We start from the raw sequence: 17,877 nt of genomic DNA, 5'->3' as shown, positions 1-17,877 counted from the left end.
TTCGGGTATTATATTGTGCCAGTCAGGAATAGGTTATATCAGTATTGCTGGGCTATATGCACACAGGCCAAAAGAGCTGTCTTTCTGTTTATTCAAGTGTTCATATCTCTTAAGAAGAAGAAAAAATGGAGAAGCTGAATGGGAGAAATCTCAAGGTATGTTCTTATCACAGATGTAAGGGAGATGTGTGAAACTTTCAGAAATACCCTCATCAGGGTATAATGTAATGAGTGTGCATGTGTTTTCAATATTAGCACCCAGATCCTGTTTCCACTGTAGATTACTCAGTTCTCTCACTTCCCATCCCAGGGTCTGGTCCCTACGGATGGGGTCCAGATTTTGGTTGGTTAGTATGAGGCTCCCCAGGTCTTGGAGTAGGTGGCTGAGTTGCTGTTGCATGAGGTGCGGGTACTATCAGGGCTCCTTTTCCAGTGTCAGGAGGATTGTTTCTGGTTATGCTGGCCTCTGATGCAGGATTGTTCTTATTGTCAGGCTCTGGGTTGCTGTCTTAAAGGGAGAATAACAAAAACAGATTAACACACTTCCCCCAAGATTTTATTAGCTGCACAGCAAAAATGGTCAAGAATGCACTTAGTCATAACTCCCAAGGTGAGTTACAACTGAATCTTTTTTTTCCCCTCAAGGAGGAATGATAATATGTGGTGGTTTCTGTGAAGTGATAGTTACATGTGTTGCTACATTTGCGTTTCTGTTGAAGTAAGTTGTTTTTGAGAGTTGTGGCAACTTAAGTTTTTCCCAATATATCAAGAAGGCTAAATTGATTGCTCCCCGGGAGTGAGTGAATGGAGCTGTTTCAGTTTCTTTAGTAAGAAAAAGGTACCCCCTGCATGTATCCGAACAAGTATGGATGCCTAATGCAGTATACATATGGGGTTATTTTTATTTAAGTTGCATTTTGTTTACATAGTGCCTCTTCTAGAAGACTTGTTTATTGGATCTAGGAGTGACCCAGGTATTATTACCATACACCACAATGATGATTTTGTAGGTTTGCAAAATTAAATCTTGCCCTATCAACTGGAGCTTGGCCCTGACATCATAATCAAAACAGGAATAAGTAAATTATGCTACCTGATAAAGTTTTCTAAAGCCCCACTGGAACCCAGAGCAGAACTGGCAATTGGCTTTATCCCATTGTAATATCGGTGTATGTGCCCCTCTGGAAAGCTCTCAAGTAACATTAGAGGGCCTTTCACACCAGAGTGGGATAATACAACTTGGTGACGTCATTGCTTGACAAAGGCTGGCATTTGCTAATGAAGTGGTGCTTTTGGAGCCCCCAGTCCTTGATCAGCCATACTGGACAGTTGGATGCTAATGCTTTTGCATGAAATTAAATATGTTGAAGGTGAGGACTTAGAAATTTATTCTCATCCCTGATCTCTCATGTAGACAGAGAATGCTAACTCTTATTGCAGCTCATATCTCCTTGGGACCCAACTTTCATTGTGGGTGAGAAGCACTTGCATCAGTTCCTGCCGCAAGGAACCCTGGTCTACCTGCCAAAAGGAAAGTTTAAGCAACATATTTACTTTCCTTATCCTGGAAGGAGGGGGAGGAAGGCAGGGTTGGGTTATCCCTCTCACTGTCCCCCATCCAGCCTCTTCCTTCCAAAGCAGGAAAGGCGCATTGTTTCCTATCCCTTGCAGGCTTGCTACCATGCCTCTCTGTTGCAAGGGTTAGGAATGTAGTGTGGATCGCCTCTGCCTCTTTGCCCCTGGTAGGTGAAGCCCCAGAGAACAGAGTAGCTCATGCAAACGAGTCACGTTTTAAAAGAAAGCCGTTCCAAAGCTTGAGACAATACAGTGAATGGCAGAAAAAAGACATGCCGAGCACAGAAGCTTCAGTCTTAATGATAATGGTTGGTAGGAATGTTTTCAGATTCTTCTGGAAGGGCTGCATCCCCGTCATGTACATCTGCTGAGACAGATGTGACTAAGATTCTCACTGCAGTGGTCTTCCTGCCATGTAATGACCCAGAAACTAAAACCAGACACAGGATGCCAGATTATGTATCAGACTGGGAGATTTCTAACTGTTCCTAAATATCAGAAATACTTCTGTTTAGATTCACAGCAATTACAATGCTGAAAGAATGGGGTGCTTCGGGTGCTCATCTTGATTAGGGCTGTGTAGTGAAAAATTATTCCTTTGATCTTGGGGACTGGATTTGGACAAGACGGAGTAGGTTCTGCCGCCTCTTGTTGAGCTGGTAGGCCCCACCCTGTGTTTCTTGGTTGAGGGAGGGAGAAATAATCCTAACTTGTTCCCTTGCCATAACCTTTATTGGACAGCGTTCATTTGAAAGCACTCGTTTGGCTTTGTTTACCTTCGGTTGGCTTGGGCTCATCAGTAGTCTTTGCACATGGAACAAACAAGTCTTCTAAATCTTGTATGGCAGGATTGGTGGAAGCTTTGTTAATTTTCTTATTTTTTGCTTCTTCACGTTGCTGCAGAGATAAAATAGGAGGCATGTAATTTGTTTAAAAATACGTAGATTTTTTGTTTTGAAAAAAAGATCTTACATTGAAGATGAATTCTAATGAATGAGCACGTAATTTGGGCGCTTTTTCGAAATCTGGAAATTATCTGAAATGTGGCTATCTTTGAACTTATGTTTGCCATTTTCAATTTTATTTATTTATTTGTTTTTTCATTTATTCATTCTTCCCATTTATACCCTGCCCTCCCCACCAAGGCAGGCTCAGGGCGGCTTGCATAAACGTAAATATATAAATAACAATTAAAGTACCATAAAACATCTAAAAACAGTTCATTATAAAACAGTACAACATCAAGTGCTAGCAGTGTTGTTCCATAGTGATGGCGTTACCATATGAGTGCATTCAATAGATTATCTAGATGTTCAGCTCGCTGATCTTTCTGAAATATAATCAGGCACAGGCTGTCAGTAGCAAACTAAAGGGCCAGGGCCCTATAAATTCCAGTTGTTGATAATGGTGGCAGCTCCTAATTGAAGGCCTGGTGGAAGAGCTCCGTCTTACAGGCCCTGTGGAACTGTAAAAGGTCCCACAAGGCCCAGATCTCTTCCGGGAGCACATTTCACCAGTATGGAGCCGCCACCGAAAAAGCCCTGGCCCTGGTTGCAGCCAGCCTGGCATCCTTGGGGCCCAGGAGGGCCAGTCGGTTTTGTGACCCCGACTGTAGTGCTCTCTAAGGTATGTATGGGGAAAGGCGGTTTCTCAGGTATGTCAGATCCTGGCCATAAAGGGTTTTAAAGGTAAGAAAAGAACCAGCACCTTGAAGAGAATTCGGTATGCTATCAGCAGCCAGTGCAATGCCTTCAGGACAGGCTGGATGTGCTTCCACATGGGGAGGCCCATCAGAAGCCTGGCTGCAGCATTTTGCACTAGCTGCAGCTTCCAGATTTGCAACAAGGGCAGCCCCATGTAGAGAGCATTACAGTAGTCTAATCTTGAGGTGACCATTGCATGGATCACTGTTGCCAAGTCGCAGTTGAGGAAGGGAAGCAACTGCCTAATCAGCCAGAGATTATAAAAGACTGACTTGGCTGTGGCTGCTACCTGGGCCTCCATAATTAAGGAGGCATTCAAGAGCACTCCTAAACTCCTAACCTCCGGTGCTGGCACCAATGGTGCCCCATCAAAGGCCGGGACCACCCTGGCTTAGGCACAGGACCTCCGTCTTCATAGGATTCAATTTCAGTTGACTCGGTCTAAGCCAACCAGCTACGGCTTGTAACGCCTGGTCCAGATCTTCCGGTCTGGAGCCAGACTGACTGCCTAAAATCAGATAGAGCTGAGTGTCATCTGCATACTGGTGACATCCCAACCCATAACTACGGGCAATCTGGGCAAAAGGGGCGAATATAGATGTTGAATAACATTGGGGAAAGCACCGCTTCTTGAGGCGCTCCACACTCCAGTGGGTACCTTTGGGGGAGCTGTTCCCCTAATTGCCACCCTTTGTCCCCGACCATGGAGAAAGGAGACAAGCCATTGCAAGGCAAGCCCCTGAACTCCTATGTCGGTGAGGCGGTGGATCAGTAACTGATGGTCAACTGCATCAAACGCTGCAAACATGTCCAACAGCACCAGTACTGCTGATCCGCCCAGATCCAGATGCCTCTGGAGATCATCCATGAGGGCGACCAGTGCTGTCTCCGTCCCATGGCCCGGGCGAAAACTGGACTGGAAGGGATCTTACATGGAAGCGTCATCCAAAAAGCTCTGTAGTTGAACTGCCATGGTCCTCTCTATTATTTTGCCCCAAAAGGGCAAATTGGAGACCGGCTGGTACGACCGGATCCAGAGATGACTATTTCAGGAAAGGACGCATCTCCACTTCCTTGAGTGCCCCAGGAAACTCCCTCTGTGAGGGACTTGATTATTTCTCTTAGGGCGCCTCGCAACCTATTGTGGCCAGCTTTAATTAGCCATGATGGGCATGGATCAAGGCAGATGTGGTAGGGCATATAACTAGTAATTATGACTCCTTTGGTTTTGTAAATACCTAGCAGAAAGTAGCCAGAAAGTGATGGGCAAAGAGATATGCCTGTCAGTTTGGAAGTGCTAAATGAGAGCGTCAGTGAAGCATCTTGCAAAGCTTGCCAATTTTTGGCCATATTTTTTTGCGGGTGGGGTTGCATTTGTGTGTGTGTGTCCGTGCCTGGAAGTCATGGCAAACGCTGGTGACTCCTACTGCAGTATGGAGAATGTTCAGAGAAGTGGCTTGATAGCCTTGCCTCTGCCTCCCAACCCTGATATTCTTTGGAGGTCTCCCATCCAAATACTTGCCAGGGTCAGCCCTGCTTAGCTTCTGAGTTCTGACGAGATCAGGCTTGCCTGGGCTATCAAGGTCAGGACAGTTGTTGGCCACATTTGATGCAATTTGTAGAAATAACTATTTGTCAATCTTCAATAACTTCCCAGGAAACATAGTTGCAAAAAAAGATGCTGTAAGGCCCCTGCCACACGGGGGAAAAAAGAATGGGCAAAGTGCGGCTTTTTAGAGCCACACCAAAAGAGACACGCAGCGGCGGGATCAGATAGATCCCCTGAGCCGCCGCGCAGTTCCTCCCCGGCACGATCAGATGCTGGGGGTGGGAAGCCACTGAAGGGAGAGCGAGGCAGCTGAACTGCGCATGTGTGCGCATGTGCAGTTCGGCCGGGAGCCGCAATTGCTCCTGCAGACGAGCGCGCCGGCGATCCCACGGCCGCACTTGCCGCGGCGTTTCAGGTAAGTCCTTCTCCTTTGCAGGTTCTTTTTTGCTCCGCATTACTGGCCTGAAGGGACGGATTGGGGACGGGTGCGTGCCACTTCCCAGATGTTGCGGTTTGATCACGCCTGTTTGCTGCGCCCCCGATCCGTCCCTCTCCCAGGCCAAAACCTCCCGTGTGACCGGGGCCTAACTTGATCAAATTAATTTAATATGAATGTCCCTGTACAAATCAGTTCATGAAAATCCAAGGTGCCCCCCCCTCGCCCTAACAACTCCAATAAGATATCGAATACACTCATTTGTGTTTGGGGTACTGTACTTTTTGCTATTTCCATTAAGGAATTCACACCACTGAAATATGTCAAACGGAATTAATTTCATATGCTTTAGCTATAATTCTACACATAACTTATAGTGATAACAGCTCAGGCAATTAGTCCCTCACATAAATTGTTTTGGTGGTGAAGGTTAAGAGTTTGTGATGTTAAAATTTTCCATCTGCAGGGAAAGTAATATAACTTTAGCTGGAGCACATAGGAATTTTTCAAACTGCCTTGAGCAGGACTCTGAAAAGGTGGCATAGAAATATTCTAAATAAATACTGCAAGCATTTGTAATTATCAACTTAATCAGGACTTGTGTTTTTCAGTTAAAACACTTTACATGTAATATTTGAAGTGAAAAATGCAAAACTGCCCTTTTCATTTGAAAGTCAATAGGACAAAACACAAACATACCATTTGCATTTTCTTCTTCAGCTCTGCATTTGCTTGTTGATATGCTTCAGCCACTGCATTCAGGTAATATATGGCGAGACTACAAAATCAAACATCAGGTGTTTTTTAAATAAAATATCTGATGCTTTTCAATGACTTAAAGTGAGTAATACTCAGGCATTTTAAGTGCATTGCCTGATTTAAGAGTCTTGCACTGCAATCTATACTAAAGACATTTTCCGTAATTTCAGGGTATAATTTTGGAAGACTTATGACAACCAATTTATGAAGAATCTTTTACATAAAAGTTACATATAGCAGGAGCACCCTTAAATCACAGTTAGTCTGAAGTGGCAGTTTAGAAAGCTGTATCTACGTCTTGCTAAAATCTCCTAAATATTTAACACCCCAGCTTTGTTTCATTGGCACAACTTACATCATAAGCAGAATTGCAGGTATAATCAGTCCCGGGTTTGCCACATAGCCAAAGACCTTGGCTACAAATGGTGGGAAATCATATTGGATAGTCTCTTGGATGACATCATACATTTTCTTTTTTCCACTGGAAAAAGTAGACAAATGGGTCACTAATTCAGTAATCACAATGAATAATTTTTTAGATTATATTGCAGAGTGTTGCATGGCACACTTCATGTTCAGAAAGAAGCTTTTCAGACGTACGTGGCTGTGTACTTCTTTGGAGTACTGGAAGCCCCAGAATTCTAATAAGAGGAGATCTCTTGTTTTAGAGTTCTTATACTAGTTGTATGTCAACACTAAGCTATTGTAATGCACTGTACGGGGTCTGCCCTTAAAGACAATTTAGATACTCCAGTTCGTACAGAATGTCATAGCCAAGCATGAAATGGAACACACATGTCACTCGAATTCTGCAGATGCTCCATTGGTTACCAATCCATTATAGGGTTCAATTCAAGGTTCTGGTTCACCTACAAAGCCCATGATGGCCTTGAACCCACATACCTGCAGGACCACTTCTCCTGCTGTGCCCCACCATTACAAGTTTAGAAAGCCTTCTGAAGGTATTCCCCTGCAAATGGGTAAAATCTGCAACTGCTCATTTGTGCACATTTTCTGTGGTGGCTCCTGCATTGTGGAATGGCTTGCCTGAGGTGGTTGGGAAAGGCCCCCCACCCTTCTATCGTCTCACAGAACGTGCACAACAGAAATGCTCAGGAGTGCATTTTTACAGAGGGATTGGAATGGTAGTATAATGGGACACCACGTGAGGTTGATTCTGTAAAGAACAGTGTTGCAGTCTGCTGCAATGTGTAGTGCAATGTGTAGTTTACTGCAATGGCCTCAGTCTTTGTAACTTCCTTTCCTACATTATGGTATGCCATGCTTTAGGCAGCTTTTAGTTTGCATCGTTCCCCACTTCTGTAATCCTGGTCCTACTGTATTGTGCATTGGAGGTCTTTGCTGTCTGATTGAATTGCTTTCATATTTCATAGTCTGGGTGAGAAAGGCCGGCTAGAAATGAAATTAGTAATAGGACAGCTGCACATATCAATATAAACCATTTAAGAACAAGGGAATGTTGGTTACAGCCACTAATGAGCCACCTGGACCTTCCAAGGTAGCAGCCCTGTTGCTGTCCTTCGTTTCCCAAATGCCAGAAGGTGCCCTCTTGTGATACAGTTTTAAAGGGAAAGATAACTCCATGTAAACGGGTGGGCTGTTTCTCTTCTCAAAATTATGTGAGGCGATTGCTCCTGACAATGCTTATGACCAGAAGAAAGATCCAAGACTATGAAGCTAAAGGAACAGTTTGTTCTGAACTGGCTCCACACTGAGTCAGAGTCAGCAGCGCAGGCAGAAACAGTTCCTAAATCAAATTATGCCTCATTGACATGATAATCCAGGCCACAGAACAATTTGTGCAAGGGTGATTCAGACTGACGGTAAGAAATGCTTGTTAATACGGTGATTGCTGAGCATACTCTGAACAAGTCGGTATTTATTATCCCTCTGCCTTCGAAAGTCATGATGGCTGTAACTACTGGATTGGAAGAAACTAAAACACAGCTCCAGAAAGCAGGGCTTTGCTTCTTCTAAGCTGGTCTGACATCCTGCAGTAGCTTCACTTGGGCACTGTCGATTGATCTGTTCAGTCTTCGCCTTCCAAGTTAAGTGTATGTTCCTCTTCTGGTTTCTAAGGGATGCTCAGTGAGTTCATTACATAATAAAAATATGCAAGACAGATGTGTGCTTTGAGATGCAAAATCTGTTTAGGCAAGAGTTTTTCTCACCAGCACAGTTAAACATACAAAGTAATATCCAAGGCTAAAGCAGTGCCTGGAGATAGCCCATATATAGTATAGATACATGGGTGCCGATGAAGGCTATTGGGAGAGAATACGCTGAGTTTTGACAAGGAGATAAGGTTCCAGAGCTATTCCCTAATGAGAGCTATTTTAGCTTTAAACCCTTTCTAAGGTGTTTGTAGTTCATGGCCATTTGAACATATGTCTTATATACATTGGCTTGCGTTTAATGAGTTCTCCCTCCCCCACTCACCTGCCCATGCCACAGCAGGCACCAAACTGGACTATTCCTGGTGTGACTTGCAGGTGGATAGAACTTCCTTTTCACATCTAGTCTGGTGAGATAGGATGGAGGCGATAGCTATAGTTCTGTTTGTTACTCAGGAGAAAGCTGCCTAAAACTCAGCAGGGCTACCTTCCGAGCAAACATGCATTGGCTTGCTTGAGCTTCTAGAGAGGCAGTAGATTGCAGTATGCAATACGCAACCAGATTAAGTAGGAGATCAGTCACAAGCAAAGTACGCATTTGTTACCTTTTCTAATGATACATGCCCTACCTGAATGGTCCGCAGTCAAAAGAAGGAGGAAGGGACATAATGGTGTAAGCCACAGGCAACAGGCTGAGGAATAAGATCAATAGTAGGAGTCCCATATAGAAATTGTTTGACTTGGAGGCCTTGAACACTCGTTCATGGGGAACATTGCTGCTCATAACAGCCCAACTCTGGAAATACATGGACGTGAGTAAACGGAGCACATTGATACCAACTAGTCCTGGTGCATAAAAGGATCCCATCCTGTAATCAAAATGGAAGGGCGGGGGAGAGAAAGAAATACATTTTTATAAAGACTGAGGCACTATGCTCCAAAAGCAACAAACCTGGGGAAAATATTAAGGATGGACTAATAGGTTTCCCACTGGGAAGTTGTGACTGAATGAGCACATGGTACTATTCATAATGTAACCTTTTGTTAAAATAAGGTTTTCAGGTTTGCCGGAGTAGACAGTGTTTGGCGCAGAATTTTTGGAGCATGTGGGAAGTGGAAGCATGTTTGATGGTTGGTAGTAAATGGCATTCCCTACTACAGGGCAAAAACAGTCTTGTTTCTCATAGTTGAGGGAAATTGATCATATGATACCTTTGTCTTACATGGCCAGGATGCTCAGAGCATGACAGAAGCCATGAAGAACTAACTTCCCTTAAGAGTAATAGGCCAATGTCAAAGCTAGAATCTAGAAATACAACCTGGAGAGTCGGCTAGTTGAATGAGATATACTGCTTATGGTAAGTGTATGTGATTGTTTTGATACATTAGATCCTGCCTGTAGCAGAAATACACACACACACACACAAATAGCATGTTGTATGTAGTTGCATCCCCTCTTCTGCCTTTAGTAGCCCTAAAGACTCAAATTTCTATGTCCCTCACTGAAGCATTTGAAAGAATTCGTGAGTTGCTCTCTTCCATCCCGTTTTCCTTGTTACCTTGTACTCTCACTGCTTTGAACTTTGCAGAGGTTCTTCCTGGCGGGGTCAAACTAGCAGGCATATTCTTCTGCTCCCCTCTGTACCTTCTTGAAAGGCATAGTCCACAGAAGGAGGCGAAAGTTTCTTATAATAAAACTGGACCCTCTGCATTGGTGAATTTTGCAACTCTCCCCTTATAAGCTTTGCCCCACCTCTCTTGATATCCTGCATCCTTTGTGTCCTCTCTACTACTATAGTATTTGCCAAAAATAATTCATGGGAATGAAAGAAATCATGGCGACCTTATTTACCTGAAATGTATTTTGCATGCAGATTTTGGATTTTTCATGCAGGGCGTACATGACACTGCCAGCTTCTCTGCTCATTAGCTGAAGATGCATTATTCAGCTAATAGATCTTTTTATGGCTCTAAATTCCTTCTCCACAGATTGCTTTCCTTAAAAGAATGGAAATATTTCAGATAACTGAGACTAGAAAGTATAATTCTGTTCTGCTTTGTCTGGGCATAGGAGAGCAGTCATGGTTTCTAGTCTCTGTTATGTGAAGGATTCCCATTCTTTTCTTTGTCCCATTCTTTCCTTCTGCTGCTGGAACAGGCCTCTTGTCCCAGACCAAAATTCTTTGCACTGACGGAAGGCTCCCAGCAGCAGACTGTCAGTGGTGGGAAAGAGTTGGGTTCCAACCCAGAAGCTTCACAGGTCATGTGATTTAATTCTGTAGTTCGCAAACTATGTTCAGGGGTTCCTCAGTGATAAAAGCAATGAGGGCAAATGAAATTTCCTGAATGACAGCTTGCCAGCCACTACAGAGCTTTATTTCTGTCATGGAGCTGCAGAGGGATGATGAAGAAGAAGAGATTGGATTTATACCCCGCCCTTCACTTGGAGTCTCAGAGCGGCTTACAAACTCCTTTCCCTCCCCCTCTCCACAACAGACACCCTGTGAGGTTGGTGGGGCTGAGAGAACTCTGACGCAAACTGCTCTTTTTCAAGGACAGCTGTGCCAGAGCTTGTGACTCACCCAAGGTCACATCAGCCGGTGCAAGTGGAGGAGTGGGGAATCAAACCCGGTTCTCCCAGATTAGAGTTCGCACACTTAACCACTACACCAAACTGGCTCTAGGTATTATAAAGTACAAAGGGGCCCTTGAAGTCTTGGAGAGGAGGTGACATCTTCCTTTGCTGGTCTTGGTGGCTTTCCACAACGTGCCCCCCCTGCCACGTCCAACCAGCTCCCTGATGAGATGTCATGACATAAAATTGTGAGATCTTGTTTGGCAATGTTTGTTTGAATGGTGATGTCTGTGCCCTTCTTTGTTCTTTTTAACTCCAATTTTATAAGGGTTTTTTTTTTTTTAATTAGTTTTGGAATTTTTTCCCCAGGTTGGTTGAAACATCATCCCTGGCCCCATTTGATCTAAAGTTTAGAATTAGATATTAGAACATATTTCCTGTGAGGAAAGCGCTAGATAGTAGGGGGGCTTCTCAGCTGAGGAAAAAAGATAACGGGATATGGCAGAGGTATATAAAATTGTGCATGGAGTTGACAAACTGGATAGAGAACTGCTTACTAGTGTTGAGGCAACATCACTGCGTTGGACTCTATTTCCTGTTTGGCCCTCCAGGGCAACTGATAGGCCACTGTGTGGAACAGGATGCTGGACTGCATGGACCACTGGCCTGATCCATCAGGGCTTTTCTTATGTGTGTATGCATTATTTTCTCAGCTTGCATGGGTTCATAGCTAAATCTAGTTGGCCCGACCAGCAGCTAAGCTAAGTCGGGTAGGCCATGGTTAGTACTTGGATGGGAGACCGCCAAAGAAGTCCAGACAGGCGACAGCAAATCACCTCTGTTCATCTCTTGCCTTGGAAACCTTATGGGGTTGCTATAAGTTGACTGCCACTTGATCACACTTTCTGCCACCATCATGGTCCATGGATAACATAGGTAAATAAATGAGCCACCTTAAAAAATCCTGCAGCTGCCCAAACCTTGGTGCAAAACCTGCATGATCTAGAACTTTCCCAACAAAATAGCCGTTAGACAAAAATATATCTTACCAAATCATTCCTTGATTGAAGACCAAACCAAGCACATTACCACTAATGTCAAACTCTGCATAAGAAGGCTATTGGGAAAAAGAGAACATGGCTGAAAACTAAATGACAGCTCTTGGGGCGGAGTGCAAAGAATGCTGGGAAGAATTGAATACAGTCCTCAGTTCACATTACACAGCAAACTCATTTCTATTCACTCACTGCATTTTGGATACTTTGAATGAGGCAGTGTTGAGATTATAGTGATAGGTGAACACAAAACACAAGTAGTTTACTGTACCACACAATAGTATTTGTGTATATTATTGAAGTAACTAGTTCTAGAAGTGGGACACAAATTGTGTCTAAGATTGCTTCACGATACTCTTTCCTTCTTGAGTAATTTAAGGAATATTACCTTACCAAACTACTGTGAACTATTCTCCCACTGGGATATATTCTTGAATCTGATTAACGCAATGCTCAGTTACAGTGGCAAGGGTGTCTTGCAGCCTTCCATTAATGGGCACATGAGGCGTGGAGTTAGCTGGATCACTGTGTGTGGTGCGGGGACAGACGCTTCATGGCTGCATGAGCAACAACGGCATGTCGAAGGTGAGCCAAAGCAGCTCTAGTGCATAAAAGCTGATCTCATCTCAGGTTTAGGTGGGTCAGGCCTGGCCATGACTTGGATGGGATTCCACCCTGGAATGGAGGCTCAGAGAATGTCCCCACTAGTGCTCAGCATGCCTGTGCATTCCTGGCCTGTCTCCATTAGACTGGTGGCTTGGATGGGGAGGGGGGGGGATCGTCAGCCTGTGTGCATGTTCAGTAGAGCCAGGGAAGGGTTGATGTGTGATTGCAACTGCTGCAGATGATGCCCAAAGGTGGAATGGTTAGCAGGAGCAGGCATGACGGCCTGGCATTCCTGCCTCCCTCGGTTGTCTTGCCTCCCTCCATCAGGGGGCACTGTGAAAAGGAGGCTCTGTGCTGGATCACTTTGTGCAGGGGGGAGAATGGTTGCATTAGGGCTGCATAGGCAGTTGTGTGTTGCTGTGATGCAAGCAGGCTGTCTCTGTGCCTATGGCCATACCACCCTGAAGACACCTGATTAGTACTGGATGGGAGACTGCCTGGGAATATTGGGTGCTGTGGGCTTTTGTGAGCCTTGCATGTTTTGGCCCCTTACTCTCTTTTCTCTCAGTGCAGTGGATGCGATCCAGGACTCAGCCCTGGCACCTGTTTGCCCCCCCCCCCGCTTTCTGGCCTGTCCCCTTGATGCCTCCAGCCAGAGTGTTGGCATCTGGCCTTGGTGCGGACTTCCTGGGCTGAGTTGTACAGGCAGGTTGGAGCCCTGGTGCCTGTTTGGGAAGCCTGCCCTCTCTGCTGCTGTCTGGCCCAATCCTTTGGCCAGTTTCTGGTGAGGGCCATGGCTGGCGGTTTACCCCCACTGGTGCACAGCATATATAACTATAACCCTAAACTTCTTTCCTCTTTTGTTGTCAGGGTAACCTTTCTTAAGGGAAAAAAAAGTATTGCATAGGCATATTTCAGTGGAAAAAAAATTGCCAAACAGAATTAAGATGTGGCTCCAAGTATTTGTTAAAGGAACAATGCAGCCGCACACATAGAAATTATTTACTTACAAATCCAGCCTCTAGGTCCCAGCACCAACAATAATTTACAAATCTGACAAAGCAAGCACGGACAAAATCTCCCACTAGTATAGTTACATATGTCACAAGTATATCGGACACCGTGAGCCTCACAAATTCCTGCAGCAGAAACAACAAATTGAGAAGGATTAGCCAGTGTCACTGATGCTGTGTTTTCTGAGAGTGTCCTCTCAGTATTTATTTATTTATATTTACATTTATACCCCGCCCACCCTGTGAACAGGCTCTGGGCGGCTTACAGGAGACGGCTCTTAAAAAACAATCTTAACAATAAAGTGCTCACTACAGCAGAGTAACCTTAAGATGAATGGCGTTGTATCTGCATTCCTTCTGTCTTCAGATCTTAAAATCAGTCCCACTGTCCAGATGTTTGCCGGTGAGGCTCAGAGCAGGCCAGTCCGATATTCCGGATTGATGGTAACTGTGGTGGCGGCTCCTATTTGAAAGCCTGGTGGAAGAGCTCCGTCTTGCAGGCCCTGTGGAACTGTGAGAGGTCCCGCAGGGCCTTGATCTCGTCCGGGAGCTTGTTCCACCAGTAAGGAGCCGCCACCGAAAATGCCCTGGCCCTGGTAATGGCAAGTCTCGCCTCCTTGGGGCCTGGGATGTTTATTTTATTTTATGTTTATTTTATATGACAAACACTGAAAGATCACAGCTGTACCGCTAAAGCAGAGTTGACTGGCTTTTTGAATCTGTTGGAGAATGAATATTGCTGGGACTTTGGATGCAAGAGTGGACATCTTGCCAATGAAACCAAGCTCGCTTTTTTGAGAGGTAAAGCCTTATTTTTACTCTTTTGCGTTTGTCTAAATTAAGGCACATCTGAATGGCTCCTTAAACTCCTAAAGGCCCTGCAGTGCTCATTTGGGAGAATATTTAAAAGGAAGTTTTCAGGGCAACCTCATTAGCAGTACCTCTGTGTTTCTGACATAACAAAACTTGGGTTTTTTATTATCTATTTCTATTGTAAAACAAAACTACTGAAAGCAGTGTCTCAGAATGCAAACTGTAACATGGCCCCCAGAGTGCAATGCAGAAATGCTTTTGATTGAGGATGATATTCCCATCTTGGTGTCTGTCAGTTGCCCATAAGGCACACAGGTTTGTTTGGGCGCTTCAGGATAAGAAGGGAGGCATGAGAAATCAGCATCACCTCAGGAAGAATTGGAAATTACTTATCAGGATTGCCTGAATACCACAAATTAGTTTTTACTAATGATATTGTAACAGACTGATATACAGTTTTTTTTTTAAAAAAATGTGCCTGTACAAATAAAGTAGCACCAATTTCCTGCTCGGAACATAACCGGGGAGCCCCCCCCCCCCCCCCCCCGTGCCAATGTTCAATACCGGTGAGTACCACCACAAATAAAGTCCTGGCAGAGCTAGTTTATAATATCAAACCTTGAAAGATACAGTCCAATCACTTAACTGAAAAGAGTTCTTTTCTCATAGACCCTGGGTCTCCAGGCAGGGTGATGAAAGAGGCAGTTTTAGTCAATTTTCCTTCTCTAACTCTGCCACAGGAAATCTTCTTGCCTCAGGCAATAGTCAGTGCTCTCTGCTAGCATTGTTACTCTTCATATCTTGGTCAGCAGGTATGTTCTTAAAGGCTGAGGCCTAGTTTCAGTTAAATGATAATCCTTTGGGCTGTACCATTTGTTTATAGATGAAGACCCACTCACATGATTGATTTGCTGTATCTTCAAAATCCCTTGCTTATTAAAAACAAGCCCCCCGCTGAAAACTATCTTCCTGACATCTAACCACATTAAACTCTTGTTAAACAGAAAGGCAGGGTATAAATATTTGAACAAAATATGTGCAAGGAATGTTTTTGTATGAAGCAGCAGTCTTTTTAAGGTTGCGAACTCTAGTCTGGGAAGATCCTGGAGATTTGGGAGTGATGCTTGTGGAGGAGAGAATTTTGGAAGGAATTTCAGGTTGGCAACCCTAATTCTATTGTGTGAAACCCCACTTACAGTGTGAAGCAGTATTATCCAGACCCACAAGGGATGCGGTCAGACGGTGTGCTGACAGCATTTTAAATTGTTCCCGTTCTGATGTGAATATCTTTGAGCTGGATAGTCACGATCACACTTATCTCCCTTATCCTGCCTCACAACGCAGTCACATCACTCCCTGCTGTCTAAACTACCGATGTGCAGAAGCGTGTGTTGGGGTTTTTAATCCCCCCCCCAGTTTATACATGCACATAACTGCTCATCTGTAGAATTAGAAAAACCTTATCCTCGCACATGCGCAGAAGCAGTCGGGCAAATCACTGCTTTCACTTGACAGTTCCACAGAGCACCATGATTTCACTCACATTAACTGTATTAATCTGCCTGAGCTGTCCAGTCCTGTACAAAACCTTTTCCTGCTCTAGGTCTGTCTGCTTTCTCTCTCTCTCTCTCTTCCATGTCTTTTTTCTTCAGGCAGGAACTACAGACATTATGTTGGTAAATAAGTCTCCCAAACATGCGTCTTTATTAACACAAAATTGGAGAGGACAGCATTTAGGCCTGCTGATTTCTCCACTGCAGAAGCTCCTCTCCCTCCCCACCCCCCATAACAGTTACATGCCAAAACACCGATTTGGGACCTCTGCCTTTGCTTCATAACTGAGAACTGAGCCAGCTAGAAAATAGCCTGCTGGAGAGTGGTGTTTTTGTCTGGGTCTGATTGGGTCTTTTGCATGGTCTGTTGCTCATTGAGCAAGATCTGTTTGCCTGGGGCTGATTGCAGGTACCACTCTCTCTGTTGCCGATGGGACACGGAGGCTGTTGGCTTCTGAACTGTAAGGCTCCTCCTAGGAAGAGGCACAAGCCTTTGGCTCTTGGCCTGTGACTCTTAGCCTGGGAATCAGGCCTGAGGACTCTGTATCACTCTAGATGCCTTTCAACCACTAACCAGTTATGAAGGTAGAAAGCCAGCAGGGGACGTGGGGCTGGCCAGTGTTTTGCAGAGAGTTCCACATGTACTATTATCTACCCACTGGGTGGAAATCGTGCTTACATGCACACTGTATGAAGCTCAAGGCTCTCAGGGAGCAGGTTCATTCCCTTTAGGCTAGGGTTGCCAACCTGGAGATGCTGAGGCAGAGAGAGGGTTTGGGGAAGAGACCCTCAGGGACTTACCAGAACAGTCCCACTCCTGTGCTGACAGGGGAATTAACTCCCCAACAGAAGTGGTATGGGTAAAAATACTAGGCCCTAAGGATTTCTTGAGAGTGGGGGTGTACTATTGCCCACCTGATCAAACCCTTGAGGCTGATCTTGAGATGGAGAAGAAAATAAGTGTGGTGACTAAAGCAGGTAATGTTATATTGGGAGACTTTAACTCCCCTCACATTGACTGGGTAAATGTGTACTCAAGTCATGCTGTAGAAATGAGTTTCCTAGGCATCATAAATGACTGTGCACTGGAACAGTTGGTCACAGAGCCAAACAGAGGGATAGTGATCTTGGACTTGGTTCTGAGTGGGTCTCAAGACCTAGTGAGAGATGTAGAGGTTGTTACACCAGTTGGGAACAGTGACCACAATGCTATTAAGTTCAGCATTCATGTCAATGGAAAGTTACCCCTAAAGTCCAAAATGGTAACATTTGATTTCAAAAGAGGGAACTTTACAAAAATTAGGGGAATAGTAAAAAGGAAGCTAAAGGGGAAACACAAGAGAGTCAAATCCCTAGAGGATGCTTGGAAGCTACTTAAGACCACACTAACTGAAGCCCAAATAGAATACATTCCACAGGTTAGGAAAGGCACTGCCAAGTCTAAAAGAAGACCTGTGTGGTTAAAACAAGTAATGGAAGCTATAATAAGTAAAGAGGGTTCTTTAAACAAGTGGGAGGTCTGCCCCAATGAATTGAACAGGAGGAATCACAGGCTCTGGCAAAAGAAATGTAAGTCAATAATTAGGGATGCAAAAATAGATTTTGAGAAGCAGGTTGCTAAAAGCATCAAGACAAATAACAGAAGTTTTTAAAAATATATTCGAAACAGGAAACCAGCCAGAGAAGCAGTAGGGCATTTGGATTACAAAGGAATAAAGGGATTGCTAAAGGAAGATGGGGAGATGGTAGAGTAGTTCAATGACTTTTTTGCTTTTGCGTTCACTGTGGGAAATGTGGGGCCTGTACCCATTCCACAGCCCCTGTTTTCATGAAGGGAATCTGAAAAACTGTGCCAAATTGAGATGACTAGAGATGAAGTTCTAGAAATTAAAAAACAATAAGTCTCCAGGTCCTGATGGCATACACCCAAGTGTTCTTAAGGAATTCTGATGTGAGATAGTTAATCTACTATGTAACCTATCACTAAATTCAGCCACTGTACCAGAAGACTAGAGATTAGCAAATGGGACACCACTTTTTAAAAAGGGATCCAGAGGGGAACCTGGAAATTACAGGCCAGTCAGCCTAACGTCTGTCCCTGGCAAA

The 17,877-nt window shown here is 44.4% G+C and overlaps 1 protein-coding gene across 1 annotated transcript in view; it reads right to left on the bottom strand.

Moving 5' to 3' along the window:
• Positions 1-319: 319 nt before the first annotated feature.
• The window catches only part of TMC2 (transmembrane channel like 2), a 71,529-nt gene continuing 53,971 nt past the window's right edge, over positions 320-17,877 (bottom strand). The window contains exons 14-20 of the mRNA XM_015424339.1: positions 13,403-13,531; positions 11,781-11,848; positions 8,786-9,025; positions 6,377-6,502; positions 5,962-6,040; positions 2,351-2,471; positions 320-507 (exon numbers count right to left, since the gene is read on the bottom strand). Coding sequence (XP_015279825.1) covers positions 320-507; positions 2,351-2,471; positions 5,962-6,040; positions 6,377-6,502; positions 8,786-9,025; positions 11,781-11,848; positions 13,403-13,531 — 951 coding nt within the window. The remainder of the gene's footprint in view (positions 508-2,350; positions 2,472-5,961; positions 6,041-6,376; positions 6,503-8,785; positions 9,026-11,780; positions 11,849-13,402; positions 13,532-17,877) is intronic.

Source organism: Gekko japonicus, unplaced genomic scaffold (genome assembly GCF_001447785.1).
Source record: "Gekko japonicus isolate JY-2015 unplaced genomic scaffold, Gekko_japonicus_V1.1 scaffold2553, whole genome shotgun sequence".
Lineage (NCBI taxonomy): Eukaryota > Metazoa > Chordata > Lepidosauria > Squamata > Gekkonidae > Gekko > Gekko japonicus.
The sequence above is the reverse complement of the archived record's forward strand: the minus strand, read 5'-3'. Positions and strand labels throughout refer to the sequence as shown.